General features: G+C 38.0%; 1 protein-coding gene across 9 annotated transcripts in view; it reads left to right on the top strand.

Moving 5' to 3' along the window:
- ZNF385B (zinc finger protein 385B) overlaps positions 1 to 17,734 on the top strand; it is a 154,091-nt gene extending 136,357 nt beyond the window's left edge. For all 9 annotated transcript variants that reach the window (XM_068196011.1, XM_068196010.1, XM_068196016.1 and 6 more), the window contains 4 exons: positions 11,986 to 12,222; positions 13,277 to 13,455; positions 14,539 to 14,640; positions 16,283 to 17,734. In XM_068196011.1, the coding sequence (XP_068052112.1) occupies positions 11,986 to 12,222; positions 13,277 to 13,455; positions 14,539 to 14,640; positions 16,283 to 16,501 (737 nt within the window). In that variant the 3' untranslated portion in view covers positions 16,502 to 17,734. The remainder of the gene's footprint in view (positions 1 to 11,985; positions 12,223 to 13,276; positions 13,456 to 14,538; positions 14,641 to 16,282) is intronic.
- Positions 17,735 to 19,501: the final 1,767 nt, after the last annotated feature.

Here is a 19,501-nt window from a genome sequence, read left to right as displayed (position 1 = left end):
TTTATTCAGGAAGCTTATGATGGGTTGGATTTCTCCAGTGTCCCCATTGCCAGTGCTGTGTATTCATCAAATACCAGTGAGGTGAAATGTCCCAGTGGAGAGCTCAGTTTGTATTTCAAGAGTCCACCATCAGGACACTCCCTTACTTATCTTGCTCTCATTGCTTATTTTAAAAAATCTTTCTGCCAGTGCTTAAATTCTAAACTTTTACATACGCAACTCTTTACTTGGACTGATGCAAAAAATGATACTAGATCTCATAGCAAAATCCATTTTCACCTTAACATTTGTTTCCATTTATCATCTTGTTTTACACACATTTTAAATGGAATAGCTCAAATAAACTGTTTCTTATATGATCCTTCAGAAGTAGCTCAGAGCCAGAGACATACAGCCTCCCCAGCTGAACTGTGGTGCATCTGTCCTGGGAAATTTGAGATTATTTGTCACACAGATACCATTAGAAGATCCTCAAAGCCACAGTGTTTCTAATTATTCTTATAATTTCGTGTAATGTACCAAAGTCCTCTAGACCTCTAAACAGGTTGTGACAAAGTTGAATTTTGAGGGTGGGGCAGGGATAGGGAGAGGCTCTAAGAGAGGAACAGGACAATGATGTGTGGCTTGGTGTCTTCCAGTGTGTCACTGTGCCCTGTTTAGACGTTCTGCCTTATGCCCTTCAAAGATGCTGGTGCTTCTGTCTGCCCTCCCTGAAAAGCCACTGATGAGCCTCATCAGTTCTTCACATTTATGCTGACATAAAGAGTTCAGCTGAAGCTATATTCCATAAAATAACCATGCATTTGTGTTTATGTGGATTCAGATAGTGCCTGCTAAGCACAGGCATATTCCTGTTAGATAAAGGTATTAGTTTACGGTCAACTAAGTAGTAAATTCAATCTGCTTCAGCCACCAAGGAGACTCATTTCAAGGACATTTTTCCATTACATCCTCTGGGGTAAGCCTTTCTCCTTTTTGATTCAGTGTTTCACAGCCATATGAAGATCCTTCTATATTGCCATCTGTTGAAACTCTACCCCCAAAACAGAGGTAATAGCACAGTATAGAATTTTCTGCTTGACCACAGTGCTTTTACAATTGATAATATAAAATACTATTCATAAATGCTCATAAATTCATCACAGTTACACTGTTGCAAGTACCATATGTGTACCTACATCCATGGCACGTGTAATGCCTGTATTTCATGTAATAGTAAAGAGCTTCTGGGCATTTTCTGACAGGTAATTTCAGCTGCTCTTTCAGGAGGTTACTGTTTGGTTTATGCTCTTAGGATGTAAGGTGAACCAAAAGAAAAATTAGCAAGTCAAAGTCTGTTAACAGGAAATCATAATAGGTTGGGATCTTTAAACACATCCCTGCCAGCCTTACTGTTCATACTTTTCAAAAGTGGATATTCAAACCTCATCTTTCTATGTGTGTCTGAATCTGAGTGGAAAACCAGTCACAGTGTGTATTTTGCTGTTGATAAGCTTCTGGGAAATCTTAGGTCTGTCTATAATGCTAGCTACATTTCAAATTCTGCACCTCAACTGAAAACTGCTTATAGGTGCCATTAACTGAAAAACAAGCTCTGCAGCTGACAGATGTACATTGACAAACTGTTGCAATTCTTGTTCAAACTGGAAAAGGTCAAAATTTTCTCTCTTCAGTTATTGTAGCAATCAGAAACATATGCACCTAGGATTTTCCTTGGAAGGAATGATAAGGTTTTGCTTTTCCTGCAGTAAAATAATCATAAGCTTTGGATCAAAATATATTGAAAGATGAAATAAGACTCTTTTGGATGTTCTGCTCTGTGCCTGAGCACTCATGTCCTGTATCATTAAAAGTAAATACCTCTATTAATTCTACTTACTCAAGTTCTAAAAACATGAATTTCAAAGCATTTTTTTTACCAGCATTCTTAAAATGATACAAAACTTTTTTTTCTTTGAGAAGTAGAGATAGGCATTTGGCCCAACAAAATTGACTCACCTTGTGTTGCTGGACAATGGCAGCAGGGCCAGGGATGCTGTCAGCTACTGGTATTTTTTTTTAGCTAGATGTATGTGGTCATTTAAAGAATCCTTTCATATACATTGAATCTTTCAGCACTTTATTTATACTGTGAAATCAGGCATCTGTTTTTCTTGTTTATTCTGTTAATTATTAAATATAGAATTGCCTATTGAATAACCCAAGAGGATGTTTTTACTAGGATGATGGTGATAATGGAATGATAGTAAGGCGAGTATGAAATAACAGTATAACTTGCTAAAAAGACACCTGCTGGTTCTGTTGGGTTTTTAAACAAACCTGGGAGAAATAATTTCAATTGTATTTAATACTTTCACAACACTTATTGAAGCAACATATCTCTAAGGAAATAAGGCAGTTCTGATAACAGATATGGAGTTTTCACTGGTGCCAGAGAATAAATAACACAATTCTGGTGATTTTTCATACAATTGGTAGTTGAATAAAGTTTTCTCTGTGTTCAGTTGTGTGAAGTTAAAGGCTGCATTAAAGCTGCAAAATTTAAGTTTTCTCCTTTTCTCTGAGCCCTTGAATGAATTTAGTGTCCAAATATAAAAGAATGGGTCAGGACCAATTCTGCTTCAGTGAATGGAGAAAATACACTTCATTCCCTGTAGTAGAAAAATTATTTATGCAAGCATTAGGTTACTCATTATTTCCTTTTTGCTTGTTTTCAAGGAGAATGAAAATATTTTAGTGTTGGTTAGACAAGTTAGAAATGCAATTTATTTGTCAAATCTTGAGGGCATGACTGAATGCTCACAGTATCAGGCAAGCCTGCTACAGAAGTGGGTGAGAATGCACAGTTACAGATGTCATTTTACTGAAATGAAGACGAGTGTTTCACAGCTGACTTTAACTGCAGTTCTGCCTGGGCAAGTACCAAGTGAGTAGTTCAGCCACAGGCCCACGAGAATTTACTTGCAAAGTGTGTCAGTTCTCCTTGGTTCTTTTATTTAGATGCCCATAAATTTCATATTAAGTTCTAAAGCACTTCAGCAGCTAAGCAAAGAGTTTTAAGATTTTTGTTTTGCACAAGCAACACGTAAAATATGTTTCTAGGAATATATTTCAGATTCATAAATGGTGGAGCCAATGTTATTTTTACAGCTGAGATGATGAACTGAGACTAAGCAGAAGTGAAGGATCTCTGGGTAAAATACTCTATGTTTTTTATAATCTTTGAAAGTTATTTTTTTAAGCATTCCTACATTATTAAAAAGTTTAAAAGACTTTTAAGTTTGCATTCCAGGACATCAGAAATAGATGTAGCAGAATTTGGAATGGGAGTGTAAAATATTTTCAAAATAATAGATGTCTGGTGTCAGAAAAAGATAAGTTTATAGCTAGACATTTACAAAACATTTGCTTTCACCCATATATTTTGTATTAGCAAATCTTAAAACAGACACTAGCCAGCCAACATAAACCAATTCCCTAAGAATCTCCAAATGTGTAGGTAATTGATTAAAAATCATAGGCAATACAGCAGGATCACCTCTGACAACCCAGTAATTAAAGCAGCAGGAACCTTCAGTTCAGGAAGGTGTACAAATAGGTACAGGAATAGATTTTGCAGGGCAAGGTTTTACACTTGCAGAGCTATGTGTACTTCTGAATATTTTCTAATTCTCATGAGTCCACTTAAAAATTAAACATAAAATTTAAACCCAACCAAAACTGCAGCAGCAAACCTTTTTTAACATTACACCTTTATTCGAATCAGCACAAATAATTTTATACTCTGAAGAAAATGCAGGTTCCATTGTAAGAGCCTTTGGTATGCCAAATCAGAAATAAACTATCTAAGAAATTGTCAGCGTCACTGCTGCAACAGCCATGCAGGCATTACTTCTGAAGTGAAAAAGATATTTGGGTTCAGCCTGTTGGAGAGTACTGATGCAGTTAATCAAATAATAATTTTAGCTACCAAGTTCACCTAATACTGCACAGCCATCCAGATATTTCCTGATGTAGCTTCAGTATCTTGAGAAAATATGTTGCAGCTTATTTGAGGGCACATTTGTGTTTGAGAGGAAAAGCTTTATATTTATAACTTGCATTTTTCCTCATCTTTGTATAGAGACAAAATTTGTTCTTTTCAGCATGTGTCAGACTGATTTATTTCATTATGTAAAATGTAGCTCTTTTTCATACATGCCTGAAGTACAAGAAAACACATTTTACAAAAACAAAAAGTAACCAAAAGGTTAATAGATACACTGTGCTGTCTGATTTGCATGTAGGTTTTGCAGTGGAATTTTTCTAGAACAGAGCCCTATGGGTTTTTCAGCCTCATTTCTCAGTAGACTGCACAACTGGTGAGAAAGTAGGTATTTTGTCTGGCAGCCATTAGAGTCTCATTATTCAGCAAATGTGCAGGTAGAACAAAAAATATTTTGAAATACCTTATCCACGTTTGCTAACTCCATCTTAATGAGTGTGAAGAAATAATCTAGTGCTCTTTGTTGTTTGTTTTGTTAGGGGGTTTTGTGAGTGGTGCTGAGATGCAGGAACAGAGTACTTACAAATCTGTAAAGGTTATGACCACTAGTAACTTAATTGCTGTCCTACTATTGTCTTTATGGCATATATTACTCAAAGTGTTCATCTTTTCTATCATAAGAAAAACAATTAATTGTGTGTGTGTGTGAGTTTTATTCCTCTATAGTGCTGCGAACTAGAAGAAAATGCTTTCTGTGAAGAACAGTGTTTTGAAACATGCTTTTCTTACTGGAGCTATTGTCTCACTTCCTATTCAATAACTTTTCTGCTAATACACTGAAAGAGGCCCTTCTTTTCATCCTGGTAATTCAGTCACTGATGATCTCCTCCCTTCAAATCTTATTTCAGGCTGAGGAGATGTACAGCAGCTCTTGTTTCTAATATAATTATTTGTGGGTGTTCTTGTTCTATCCCCAGGACTGTGTTCCAGGGTAGATCCTAATGTTTGGTTAGGCAGTCCTACAAGTACAGTGTGACTGAATAAGTTTTCCCCACCTTGATTTTATTTTGTTGTAGTTTCTTAACATCTCCCTTATTTACATTCAGCCAGGCTTGTTATCTCTTTGACTGTGATCTCTCTACTTTAATGGTTTTTAGTTTAAATGCTGCAAATTTTGTTACAATATTTCTATGGTATTGATTCTTCTCTCTCCAGATTTATGTCCTTCACTTTCAAAGCTCTCCATACCTTTGTATGTCTTTTGTAGCACACTTTCAAATGTTGTCTTGCACCTACCACACAAAGCCATTTGAAACCAGCTTCTGATACAGCATCCTGCTTTGCCTGGACCTATTTGTGAAGAGTTCGCTGCAATCAGCTGCTAAACTTACTTCTTTCATTCTCACCTTTAAAAATTTCTCTTTTGCGTTGATGGACTGAAAAACAGGAAAACACTTGTGAGAAGTCTGACTGCCACAATGGTGCCTGTGTCAGTGACTGGTTGTTGTGTCTCTCTGTGGTTTCATACCTGTCTGCAGTGGTCATCTCTGCTCCTAAACTGATCATTTTGTCTGGGGAACAGCTTCTTCTGTGTGCAGAAAGCTTAGAACAGAAAGGTCAACTGGTGACTATTGAGTAACTGAGTAACTCACCTCTCTTTAGCATTGTCAGTGGGCATACCTTGTGTAGGAAAAAAATGTAATTAAATGTGTCACTTTTTAGATTTATTACACATATGCCAAGCATTTAACACGTCAAATTTAAACTGGGAATTCTGTTTTTCAACAGACAAATTTTTACTTTTTGTTTATGGATGCTAATTTAGCTTTATTGATAAGCTTTTCAGCAAAATTTCTTGGATTGTCTACTAGGTAATTAATGCAACTGATTTTACCTTTTCTATGCAGTTGTTTGGGGCAAGAATGTTTCATATTCTGACAATCTCAAGGATTTCCTTTTCCCGTTCTGTAATCACTGTATGCTTCAAAAGTTGTTAAATTCAGCCCAATATTCACAGGCATATATGGAGCTGTTGAAATTACAGGGAGAACCCGATAACCTGTTTCACTCAGTACAGCTTTACCAGTATGGGAGACATGTTTGCTTTCCCTCAAACTCTCTCTTAGTCTCCAAAATCAACACTTCAAACTAATAGCAGCTCCCTGTAGCACAACTTATGTGAACTCAAGATTATCACAAGCCAGTCTTTGCACCACATTTTCCGTATCCTAAAAATAAAATATTAACATTTACTTTCATAAATCACCATTGGTTTTAGTTACCATAGGAAGTAACATGGAAATCAGTTGAAAATGTACAGGATCACCAAGCAGTCCTTTTTTTAAAAGGCTGTTCTTTCAGCAGTGATATGGTATTGTAAGGCATCACCATGAACAAGGCTGATTGAACCAAAGGCTTTGCTCCTAACTGTGCATCAATTGTGCTCACTGGCTGTATGGCCCTGATAACCATGCAGTGACTGAGTTACACAGGAAAAAAATTATGTGACTGGTTTAGACTGGAAATTGCACTGGATATTGCATGGCTCTTTCCTTCATGTTTTTCAAGAAGAAAAGAAGCATATGTTTTTACTATTTTCTTACCTTTACAATGGAGAATAATAAACATTTTATTGCCAAAAGTATATTTTCCATTATGATCTCGTCTAACTTGGCAATGTGCACTATTGTGGAAGCAGGTAAAAGAAATATAAAATCAGACTTCTCTGCCTAAGATGGCAAATGAGTGAATCTCACAAAAGAGCTTCAGTGCAGGATTGCAGAGCAGCAGTGGCCACTCTGCAGTGTGTGTGCTGCCCTTTTGCTATTAGCACTTTGTGCCCAGCTGCTGTTCAGTGCCTGGAGCTGGGGGATGCAGTGAAGGACGTGGCACAGGGGAAGGTGTGAAGCTGAAGCTGGGCAGTGGGTGGCTGTAAGCACGGTGTGGTCTCTTCCCAGGGGAGAGCCAACTGCATCACAGTCAGTGCTGGGCAGCTCTTAGTCCCAGGATCCTTCCTGCTCTGTGTGCCCAGCCTTCAGCACAGACTGTGCAAAATAGTCCCAGTTTTTGGTGGAGAAGAGAAGCAGGCAAGTGTAAAGTTAAGCTTTTTTTATTACATGCAGACACACACAAAATATGTATTTTCAGTAATTGAAACATTGTTCTGTTATTGTCACAGCAAGAGCGAATTTGTTTATTTATTGCATACTGCAGAAAATTTGACAGTTTGAAAACGTGACAGTTTTGTAAGGGTTATTAGGATTGTAGCAAAACTTCATATCTGAAAGCTTTTTAGCATATGTATTGGAAAGGGTTCTTGCAAGTGTATCATATATCATCAGTACCTTGGATATTTTAATTCGGACTGCTATTTGAATAATATGTTGTGGAACAGAACTTTATTGTAAAGATGTTTTATTTATCATCAGTAATAAAAATTGGGCAAGTAGTCATGTTGAGGGGTGCAGTAGCAATAAACATTTTTGATACTGAAAAACTTTATCGGATCTCTAAAAATATACATGAGTTTTAAATTCACATTGCTTTTATTTTTATCAAGAATGTAAATTTTGAATTAAGGATGTGAATATTAAGTTACTGTTTTTTTTGTTGTTGAAAATAGCATGTATGATTTCATCATGAAGTCCAAATAAAACTTCTTTCTAATGTGCACCAAAGCATCTCTCTGACTGAAAAAGAAATGAATGCCATTAATGGGTAGGACCTATTCTGTATGCCACAGCACCTCCTCTGAGAGTGGCATGACCTGCCAGGGTCAGTCATTCACTTCAGCTGTAGAAGTGAAGCAGTAGAACCTGTAGGTTTCAACCTATGAGGTGTTGCCCTGCAGTGTCCTGACTTAGGTACTCAAAATGAAGCAGTACTGATGAGATAAATAAGTCTTGAATTTTAACATGGCGCTGACACAAGCATGAGTCAAACAAGCAGCACTATGCAAAAACAACTTCAAAGCAGAATTAAAACAATGTAATGGGTGAGAAAAGCATTGATATTACCGAGCCCAAAGCAATACTTAATTAGCTTGCTTTCATTATTTTTCCCTGGGCTCTATTTCAGAATAAATCCAGGCTTCAGTAAGAACCTGAATCATCAATTTGCTTTTCTGGAATTTAAGAGAGGAATTTAAGTCACATGAAATATGGCTTTTCTGCATGGAAAAGGAACATAGGGAAACAGTACAAATTAGATTTTAAATTAATTTCTTGCACTTGAGTTTTGGTGTGAGCGTTGCAACCTGACTCTGATGCAGATTGAATCACAGCTACTGCCTTCCGGCAGTAGGCTGGTACTGCCCTGGTCTCATGCTTGCAGCTGTGTTCTGCTAAGCTGTGCAGCAGAAGCTGGTGTGCCCATGATCCAGGCAGGATGGACTCACTCCTGCACTCGTTTGGGCTCTGCCTGGCTCTTTTGGTCTTGAGCCAGGTAGAGTTTAAAGCAAATCTTACTTTATTCTCAATCACACCTTCAGAATTAGCAAGAGGACTGTAATCCTACAGCTGCATCTCACAAGTCACATCTATTTTCTAAGGTGGTGATAGCTGGGAAGTATGGGTATGCATGCAGCCATTAACAGTTACATTTTTTGAGTTCTGCATACAGATATTGTTAGCTCTGTGCTATAAGTACAAATAAAAGAGTAATGGTCTTTGTGCTTTGTATATACATGCAATTTGCATTTCCTGTGCTTTGCACTGTTGAATAGCTGGCATTTCTGTCTCAAACATAAAATTGTAAGTAATGGTGTTTTGAATTATGTGGATTGAAACAATAAGCTGTTATCAAAAGCCCGTTTGGAGAAGTGCAATTTTCTGATTTTAGAAGCCAGGAAAATGCAGTTCTGGGCCCACTGCAGTGACAAATACGCACTTAGCTCCGTGTACTTTCTGTGGGAGTTCAACTGTATAATAACCTTACAATGATGATCTTTGAAGATGTTCTGCATTAAACATTTAGAATGGTGGAAGGAAACATTAATTCATAGAGGGGTGTATGTCTCTCCTTATACATCCCCATCGATGAAGAGCTTATTTGTGTCAGGAAGCTTTCCAAATGATGGAATTATTATGTGAACTGAGGTTCTTTCCAAAAGCTGCGATACTGGCAGAATTGAGCCCAGCTGCATGATGGTAACTTCTCTCTGGTTTTGTAGAAGTTTTCTTGTTAGTGTGTATACTCTAGAATTTTTGGAATATGAATAGTGAAAACACTATAAATCTGGGGAGCATTATAAAAATCAACATACTACATCAGCTGTTGGCCAGCTAAGTGAGAAGAAGTGGGAAATGAAATCTGTAATTTTTTCAATCATCTGTTAAATTCAGCGTTGGAAAACCATCACTCTGTGATGGTAATTCGTGGCCCATGTAAAATGGATCTTCTTCCATATCTTGGGATCTTACTCCACAGACAAAATTTGATGGCAAAACAAATAAAGTCTGCTCGCTCTTGTTGTGGTCAGTGAGATCAGTGCAGGCAGGGGCTGTGGGCCGGAGGGTAAGCACTGTGGTCGTTGCACAGGGGTGATGATCTCTATATCCAGGAGGTGTTTCAAAAAAAGGTGTTTCAAATTTTTATCCTTACATTAAAAAAAATACGTGGGGAACAAAATCCCATGTATTTATATATAAAAAAATCCCAAAGCCAACTAGAAGTGTAGTTGGTATATGTTAACATACAGCCTGCAGTTATGTAGGTGTATCTTTCCTTTAAGGCCTGAAATGCAAAATACTGTGGAACCTTCCTTTTGGTTCACATATATCCTAGTGTTACGCCTTTTGCAATTTGGCATAATATTGCATATTCAGGCTACAGTGTTGTAGCCTGAATTGCTGCTAATAAAGTCCAGAGTAAGGAAGCAAAAAGGGCCTTTGCATGATATCCACAGATGTTTAATTCAGCTGTGTGGTGAGATGTTCAGGGTCCAAGGCACACTCATGGGGAGTCCAGGTTTCTTTCTCCCCAGAGGTAGGGGCTGGGCAGTGGCATCCAGGCAGTACCAAAATCATGGCGAATGAGGGGATAGGGAGGGAGTGGCTCAGGGACAGAGGAACAAAGGGAGGAGCCAATGGGGTCTCAACAGGTTTTTGTGGGAAGCTTCTTGTGTCTCCCTAACCTAAGGGATGCCCCCTAGGGTCTCCACAGAGCATGAACAGCAACAATACTATTTTTCAGTAATGTAAATTTTCAAATGACAGCTAATCAGTCTGTTTCATTTGTAGATGTTAGCACCTTTGAGAATTTTCCATATTGAAAACTCTTTAATTTAGAATGTTAGTAAATGCTATTTATTGAAACTCTATTTTATGTAGACTTATAAGTCATATAAAGTATTCTAGATTTTTGCAGATGTGACTTACTACTATGGAGACTTTAAAATTGAATAGCCTATGAAGTACCACTGAACATCAGTTTCTTTTATCATACTTTGTCAGTCAAAATACCATCAGAATCTGGTTTTAACATTAATTTGGTCATAATAGTAATCTTTGTACTTGACTATTTGCAATGTTTAATACAGTTCATATTGTGTAATTTCCAAGTATTTTTATTGTTATTTTTAAAAATAATAGTTCTTTTATTAGGGTTTTCTTTCTCCTGGTTTATAACAATCTAAAATTGATGTACTGCAATGCACTTCTGGGAAATATGCCAACAGCTGTGGGGGTTAGTTTCAGGATGGCTATTCATAGTTCACACACACTTTCAAGTGTTTGCTTGACTGGGTACAATACTGTTTTCAGAGTTCTTGGTAGCACAGTCTTGGCCTGATACACAAAGGCATGTTAAAACAGAGTCTGGTAGCTGTAAACATTAAAACTGCAAACATAAAAAACATAAAAGTGCAAACATAAAAGTGTAAACATAAAAGTGCAAGGGTTCATGTTAAAAAATAAATGCTCAAAATAGAGCCTAGTTTTTCAAGTCAGTTCAACTCTATTTCAAATTAATCTATGGGTTTCAAATGGGAAGGTTGCTCTTATGTAGATGTTGTACTTGCTTAGATGATGAAATTTGATTCCAGCTGTTCAGAGTGACACTTATTCATATCTGTTTTGTTGGGGTTGCTCATACCAGCGCCCCTGCACTGTCCCTCTCCCATCCTGTGTTTGTTTTGGACACAGCTTGTTTTACTGCTGGCAGCTAATATGGCTTGTGGTCACAAGCCCTCCAGTTGAACAGCTTCAAATGCAATGAGCCCTTGAGGGGCAGCATATAAGCAGGGAGCATTTAAATACTGGCTCTGGCACAAAGATCCTCTGTAGGCACAGCTGGGACATTTTATCTCCTGCTTTTTGATCGCCATCTGCAGAATGAAGTAATACCTGCCTACCTGACTCGTAGGAGCACAGATGATTGCCTCATGCTTGTGAAGTGATAAAGGAATGCACTGAATGCACACAGAAGCCACCTGATCCACAAATACATAGGGAGTCCTTCATGGAAAAACCTAAAAATATTAGCAACTGTGTTCATGTGTAGTACCAGAACTCCTGGAACTGAAACAAGGGATGCATGTCAAGATGGCACTGGAGCCTTTTAGTGTCCTCCCAGTGACTTTGAGAAACTTGAGCCCTTTCAAAGGCAAATGTATTGATTTTGAGAAATATTTTTTAATCCCCGATGCAAAGCCTTGCTTGTTTCTCAGTGCTGACCAGTCCTTAAGCGTGGCTTCCTTTGGTATTGCTTGGGCTCCTTTCAACTGGCCATGCCTGTAGCACAACAGGAACAGCTGGCATGAATTTGGTGAACTCGTTAGTATTCACTGGTAACTTCAAAAACAGGAAAATCATCCCTTTTGTCAAATTACACACATTTCATGGCAGGACTTTTAACAAGATTTCAAGGATGCTTCTCTCTTTTATAAAATGAGATAAATTAGCCCCCTGTTGTATTATATTTACTAAACCCACAGGACTATTACTGTATGCTTTTTGTATGTGTGGCATAAAACAACAATATATGTATTTTGTTTCTTTTAGAAGATAAAGGGAAAGAAAAACCCAACAGTGCAAGTCAGCAGTCCAGTACAGAAGTGGATCCTTTTCTTCCCAAAGCTGGAGTGGTGCCTGCAGCACCTGCCTCATCTTCCAACAGCACCAATGGAGCTGCTAACGCAATTACTGAGTCAGAAGAGGAAAAAGCCAAAAAACTACTTTACTGTTCATTATGCAAAGTGGCTGTGAATTCCCTTTCACAACTAGAAGCCCACAATACAGGTGAGTATCCATATGGTACAAGTCAGCTGTGTGTTAACATTTTTAAAATTCAGTGTTACGAGGTGGTAGCCACACTTCACCGAAGCGTCTTTTAGCTAAAACTTAAAATAGCAAGTTAAAGCACTGGTCCTGTTAATGGCAGTTTCCTGTGATGTTTTTGATATTCTATTAAAGCACTCTCTAATTTTTTTAAATTGTCCTTCATGTACTCTCTAAATTTTTAGTTGACAAAATCTCTACAGTTCATATTAACTAATCAGATCCCTTCACACCTTCACACTGAGGATCACAGTAAGATCATAGTGGTTTCTACAACACTTAAGGTTTCTAAAATGCCAGTGTTCTCTCTGTTTCATATTTTATCTCATTATCATTAATATCTATTATTTGGCTGGTAAAATTTACAGTAATTTATTTGTTATTTGATTTTTTTTTTATAATTTTAGGGTGGGCTCATTAGGTTTCCTAGATGTCATAGAATCTTCTGATTATTGAAGATTAGTTAGGCATCTTTTTTTGGGCCACAAGCAACAATCCCTAGTGTGCTCTGTCTGTGTATAGTGTGCTGGTGATGTAAAGCTTGTTAACAAGCCATTGAAGCTGGTTTTACAGCTGTAATCCATTCTTGAAATGGGTAAAGCAGCCGTTTCTTCCAAATCAGAGGATATTTATTGAAGTATTACAGTTCCTAGGCATGTTTTGAGGGATTGCTGTGGTTCCTGTCCCAATGTTGGCTGATACCCTTTTCTGCTATTTACTGGCTCTATGGAATTTGGCAAAAGAATAAGCAGCAAACACTTTGGCCATCCAGGCACATACTGCCCCCAAACAGTGTGGTCCAGCATGCCTGCTGTTCCCTTTGTTGTACAAAGCCTTCTGGCTTGCCTTTAGATCAAGAACGCAGGAACGACACTCTCTGAAACAAGAGTGATCATTAGTCCCAGTCTGTGATGACTTTAACCATTCTGTCTTGGAAATAAATGTTACAAAGTCCCAAGGCTGAGGGAATGTTTTGTGCTGCTGATCCTGAACTCACATGCATCTTGCCCATTAGGCTCCAAGCACAAGACCATGGTCGAAGCTCGGAACGGTGCTGGTCCCATCAAGTCTTACCCTAGGCCTGGATCCCGAATGAAGGTGCAGAATGGCAGCAAAGGCTCAGGACTGCAAAACAAGACGTTCCATTGTGAAATCTGTGATGTCCATGTTAATTCAGAAATTCAGCTTAAACAGGTAACTTGCATGTATGTGGAGCTCTTTCTTGGTTGAAGTTGTAGGGGCAATGCAGGGCTGTGTGAAGATGTGTTGGTGAATATTGAATGATCTTAGTATTTCTTATCTGTCTTCCCACAACTATTTATAAATATTTAATGATAGGTCAAGTTCACCTTATTATTTTAGTTGGGAAAAATGGGCTTGATAGTTGTGAAAGCAGAGGTGTCAGTATCAATGAATGGTATAGCAGATCTCCTTTAAAAGATGTGGTTCAATTTAGGGATGTGAACCTTGTTCTCCTAACTATAAGAAATTCTGGGTTGAGGTTCCCTGAATTAATTTTTGGTGCCGTTTTCAGTCTGCTGTAATAATGTTTAATGCTATGTGAGAAGGAAAACATGATTCAAATCTATTGGTTTGGGACAATCACCAGTAGGGTAGTACTGTAGATATGTCTGAATTATGTAGAACAACATTATCATTAACAGTGTGGCTGTTTTGTGCCCATGGAGCTGTTCTCTGTCTGAGCCAATTAGCCCTGGGTTCAGAGCTGTGCCCATAGAAATGCAGTGATTCTGATACCCACATGGGAATCTCTGACTGGATGATGTTGTGTTGTGTGAATGTGTCCTCTTATTCCGTTTTTTAGTTGGCTCTAAGATAATTTTAAATGCATGTGTAGACATATCCCTGGGTATTTGTTCTTCCTTCAGCTAATATTGAATTGTTTACACAATTGAACAGTATCAGCAAGATGGAAATTTACCTCTTACTTCTGAATATCCCTATAACTTAGTGATTACAGCTCTGCCTGGTTTAAAGCTCCTCAAGTGGAAAAAGGAAATACTAACCAAAATATCAATGATTTTCAGAGCCTGTCTTGAATCACAAAATATGCTGTACTTGATTAGTCTCTGATTCTCTATTTGATATGCCCCCAATTGTTGTGTTTAATTTAGCAAAACTCATCCTTGCTCTCTATAAAGAACCTACTTTATCTTACAAACAGGGGCTTAGGCATATCCTGCTGATAAATCAGTTTCAAACTCAAAACTGAGAAATGTTTAAAGAGCTAATTAAATGTGAGGATATTTATTTCAGCACATTTCCAGCCGAAGGCATAAGGACAGAGTTGCAGGAAAGCCTATGAAACCTAAATATAGTCCTTACAACAAACTGCAGCGCAACCCAAGTATTTTAGCAGTAAGTATTTTTATTTCTCTTCACTGTCTGTGTGAATTTTTGACCTTGGGGACTCCCACTGCACAGAGACAAGAACATGACAGACCTGACGCTTCTGCAGCCTCTCTTCCCCTGCAGGCTGAGTCTGCACAGGAATCAGATGTGAAGATTGTTATCTGTTCTGTCTGCCCTGTCCAAGGCATGCAGACAGCACTGCAAGTGTTATTAACTGCTAGAAAGAAGAGAATAATCAGTGGAATGGGGAATGAACCATGTGCCCCATGGAATGGTATGGGCTCTGCTGGACAAGAGCTCTTCTCTTTGAAAGCATCAATGGGTATACTCTGTCTTTTTGCACACCTGAGATAACTATAAGTTATGATGGAAGCAGTCAGGGAAAAGGACATAGGATTAAGATATAAAGATATTTTTAAGATATAAAAATACTAGTGCTCCTTCTCTGCATACAGCAAACCAGAATGCTGTGTGGACGTATGAGTTAGTGCAAAAAGAGCCATCGGGTGTTTAGGAGAATTGACTGCCTGTATGTTCAGGCCATGTCTGTCACTGGATATCAAACACTTCGCCTGTCTGTGCCTCTAGCCAATCCCTGTCACACCCACCTGCATTTCCAGGAATCCCCCAAGCTGGTCCTGCTGATCATCTGCAGCCAGAGTTCAGGCTGGCTTTAGCACAGCACAGTTTGTATGTTTATTTGCTTATGACACAGCCAGTGTTCATTAGAGAAAAGTGCTTGCCACCTCTGGCACAGGAAACAGTTTACAGGTTGAAAAGAGACAGATGCAAATGTGTGTAGGTAAGAGAAAGCATGTGAAAAGCCTGTAAATGCTAATATATCGATATGTCTTTGTAATTGTTTAGAGGCAAATGAAAATGATGTAGGCATCTTCTAAGTCTCCCCACTTGATAGGTTTTGCCCATGCTTATCTTCTTCATTTGTATAATACCTCATTTTATCATCTATTGCATAAGGAGAGACCACCAATTATAAAGGAAGGACATGAGTATTTTTGCTTCCACGACTGAATGATTGTAGTGCAAACCATTTTCAGTGAGAGATATAGATATGACTGTATATATATCTGATTAGCTGTTTCACCACAAGCACCAGCAATGCTTGTAGATCCTATGTAGAGTCATGCATATGTTTCAGAAAAGAATTCTTTAGGCATCAATCTTAAATAATATTTTTACTTTGAAAAGAGCAGGTCTACATTGGAAGGCACAAAGCTGACTGGCCTGAAATCACCTTTCCATCTTGTCCACTCTACTTTTCTACAATTCATTTTTGCAAGTGGAAAATTTGACTTTTGATAGTGAAGTCTTAATCTTGGGGGTATTTTTAATATTTCATGCACGCAGTTATAACTTACATAAAGTTACTCACAAATTATGCTTCTTTGTAAACATCAGTGAGATGGTCTCTAGACTCAAGAGATTTATTTATCTTTAGATTTAGGATCTGGTTGCTTTAGTTGCCCTGGGAGTAAGAGGGCAGTGCACGTAACATTTCTGAGCAGCTGCTAAGAAGTTTCTGTGAGAAGCCACAGTGCTGCCTGTGCCAGGGTTCACTTTTTCCCTTGTGCAGTGGGCGTTGGGAGAACCGTATTTACATTGCTTTTGCGTGTGTGTTTTATTCCAGGCAAAACTTGCATTCCAGAAGGACATGATTAAGCCGCTGGCACCTGCTTTCCTCTCATCTCCTCTTGCTGCAGCTGCAGCTGTATCGTCAGCTCTGTCCCTCCCTCCCCGGCCCTCGGCATCCCTGTTCCAGGCACCAGCAATTCCGCCAGCTCTCCTCAGGCCAGCCCACGGGCCCATCCGGGCAACGCCTGCCTCCATACTCTTTGCACCATACTAATTTGTTGATGTGAAAAAGCGATAACTGTGGCCAGTACAAAGGGAAAAAGAAAGCAGGAAAGGGGTTGAGGTTTTAAAATTTTTCTCTTTTGCAATGCCATCTAGCATGACACCTCATCGAACCACATCATAAAATCCATCATTGACGGCACTGCGTTTTGGAGTCTAGACAACTCTGTCTTCTCTCTGTCTCTATTTTTTTAATCAAAATAATGTTATTTGCTTAAAAATTAAATTGCTCATAAAATTTATACCATTAAAGATTCATGCATCTATTAATTTTTTTCTTTTTTTTTTTAATTTGTATGATGCACCTTGGAATCGAGGAACATAAAATATTTTCCTGACAGACTTGAAAACTAGGGTCTTCCTCACTCACACCTATGTAAATACTTGTCTGAAAAGCAGCGGGGTATAATCTAATGTGCAAAAAAGGAAAAGGCAGATGAACCAAATGCTTGATTGCAGATAACATCTCAAAAAAGGATTGCATCCATTATTTTTGTGTGCTCTTGTTGACAGGGATTGTGTGCTGTCCTAGACCCCAGTACTGGTGTATCTTGTGTACTATAGATGTACCATGTCTGATTTTAATATTTTTAGTTTCTGTGCAAATGTTTGAAAGCAATGCAATGCTGAAGCTTTTAATTATTTCTTTTGTGTCATGCTTTATTTAGAGAAATCAAGAATAGAAAGCCATATAACATAGAGTTAAGATTACTGCTTGTTTGCTACTTTCATTTAACTTATTTTTATTGTTTTTTCATTGGTGTTGCTAAGCAATGTTTAAAAAGAAGAAAAAGCTTTTCAATTGCACATTGCCACAGCTCACATGTGTTGTTCAAGAAAACAATGGATCCATGTGTTTGTACGTAAATATCCTGTTTTCTTAATTTCTAACTAGTTTCCTTTGTAATGATGCTGCATAACATTGTGGCTCCCTAATGCAATAATGTACAGAACATAAAATATTTATAATTGACCATATTCTCTGTTTACTGAATATATTGCAGTAATGTCCCACCTATCTTCTTACCTCCCTGACCCTTTTATAAAGGTGAATCAATATGCAGTTCTCAGACTGGAGTCGTTATATGATAATGGGGACTACAGGTGGAAGAAAGGAAAAAAAAAGAGAATTAACTTTTAGAGCATCTTTATCAGCAATCCGTAATAGTAAGATGTCTGTGTATTTTTTTAAATGTACCTTTTCAATAAAAAAATAAGAAAATTATACATGCTTATTGTGTTTTAATTGGTACAGGAAAAAAAAATGCCTGAAACAAATTTAGCTAAAGGAGTCTTCCAGGAGCAGACAGAGCACCAGAGTTGCAATAAAGTATAATTACAGAACCTGTGTTTGTTTCCCCCGTGTTTTAATGTCTTCCTCACTGCAGCCTGTAACAGCCTTTACTGGGGATATTTTGCAGCAAGACTGTAAACATTCACTACATCAGAGTTTCGGAGGAAGATACAACAGAGACAGGTGTGTGATTATGTGAGTGTTTTACTGTACCACCAAAATGCTACACCATGGTCATGCCATTGCTAATGGAGATTAAGGATTAACTTTAAAACCAGCCTGGGCAGACTTGAGACTGGGAGCAGGTCGCTTGGGAGCCAGGACTTGCTCTGAAGTATGGGCAAAGCATGCAGTTGCTTGACCCAGCAGCAAGCTTTTGAAGGGAGGTGTGTGGGAAAGCCTTATCTTTTTTAGAACTGGGAACTTACCTTTTTTTACTGCTGAAAAGCTTAGTCTATTCTTTAAAAGCCTGGTCTTTGTTAATAAAAAGTGGAAAGTAAAGAGTACAAGAGTAAAAAGACTCAACTGTAAGGCTGTTAAGGTTAATACAAAGCCAACAGGGGCCATTATAAATCCACAAAGGCCAAGGAAAAAAACTTCAGAAACTTTATAGTAGAGATTTTACAGACCAAGATATACCTCATAGTAGCAACATTATTAGAGATAATTTTCTGCAAGTGTAATTCTCCCCAATTACCCTGTTCTGTAGAGCTGTTACTTGTGTTGTGAGAGGATAACTCACTGGAAAATCACCTACCAAAGAGGTAGGTAAAGGAATTCAAGCTTTTAGCATCCTCTGGGAGAGCAGTTGACTTTGCATTAATCTTGTGGACTCTGAGACTCACAGGGTTACAGGTAGATACCCTGCCATGTGCATCTGTCTGTGCCTGGTTTTGCAGGGAGTCAGATTTAAGTGCTCAGCTCCCTTCAGAGGAGTTAATCCTATCAGGAGCCTGTTGCTGTCCAACACGAGCTAGGCCTACAGAACTTTGTATTTTAACTAGTTCCTCAGGAAACAAGAGTTGTCTATGTAATAAACCACTATTTTTTTCTTTTTATATTCTACTGTTGATAATAAGAAATTTAAAGTAATTACAGGTTTCTGCAATTGAAAATGTTCCTATATGAAATACAAAAAAGGATGAGACTGGCTTAAGCGTGTGTAGATTTCTTGAACAGCTAATTATTTCAAAGAGCATCTTAAAATTGAGAAATATTTGGGTCACGAAGGGTGAAGGAATGTGTTATGTCATTCAGCAATGAAAGGAATTAATCTGTGAAATATAAGGAGCTAAAAATGTGATTGTGAACAAAGGAAGATTCTTAATCAAAACTCTGTGTTCACTTTTTGTATTTTGTGTATTGAAACTCTCCTTGCCACCAAAGTTTTGTCTACAACATGCAGGACCAAGCATTTGAGATGATAATTACAGGAAAAATGGTAAATCCTCCCATTATGCCTGCTGGGATCTCTCCTTTTAAAAAAATGAGCTTTACAAGAGAAAGAAAAGTTGTATCATTGACAAATGCAATCAGCAGCTTTTTTGTAATGTTAGGATACCTTCTCCTGAAGAGTTACATCATGACATGTGGCTGGCTATGAAATTCATGCATTTGTTGTAACAGATAACAAGTTTGGAAATGTAATATTGGTGATGAAGTTAGAATTTTGAGTAAGATACCAAATGTGGAAACCAA

The sequence above is a fragment of the Anomalospiza imberbis genome, chromosome 7 (genome assembly GCF_031753505.1).
Source record: "Anomalospiza imberbis isolate Cuckoo-Finch-1a 21T00152 chromosome 7, ASM3175350v1, whole genome shotgun sequence".
NCBI lineage: Eukaryota > Metazoa > Chordata > Aves > Passeriformes > Viduidae > Anomalospiza > Anomalospiza imberbis.
Note: the sequence above shows the minus strand (reverse complement) of the source record. Positions and strands in the feature narration are given on the sequence as shown.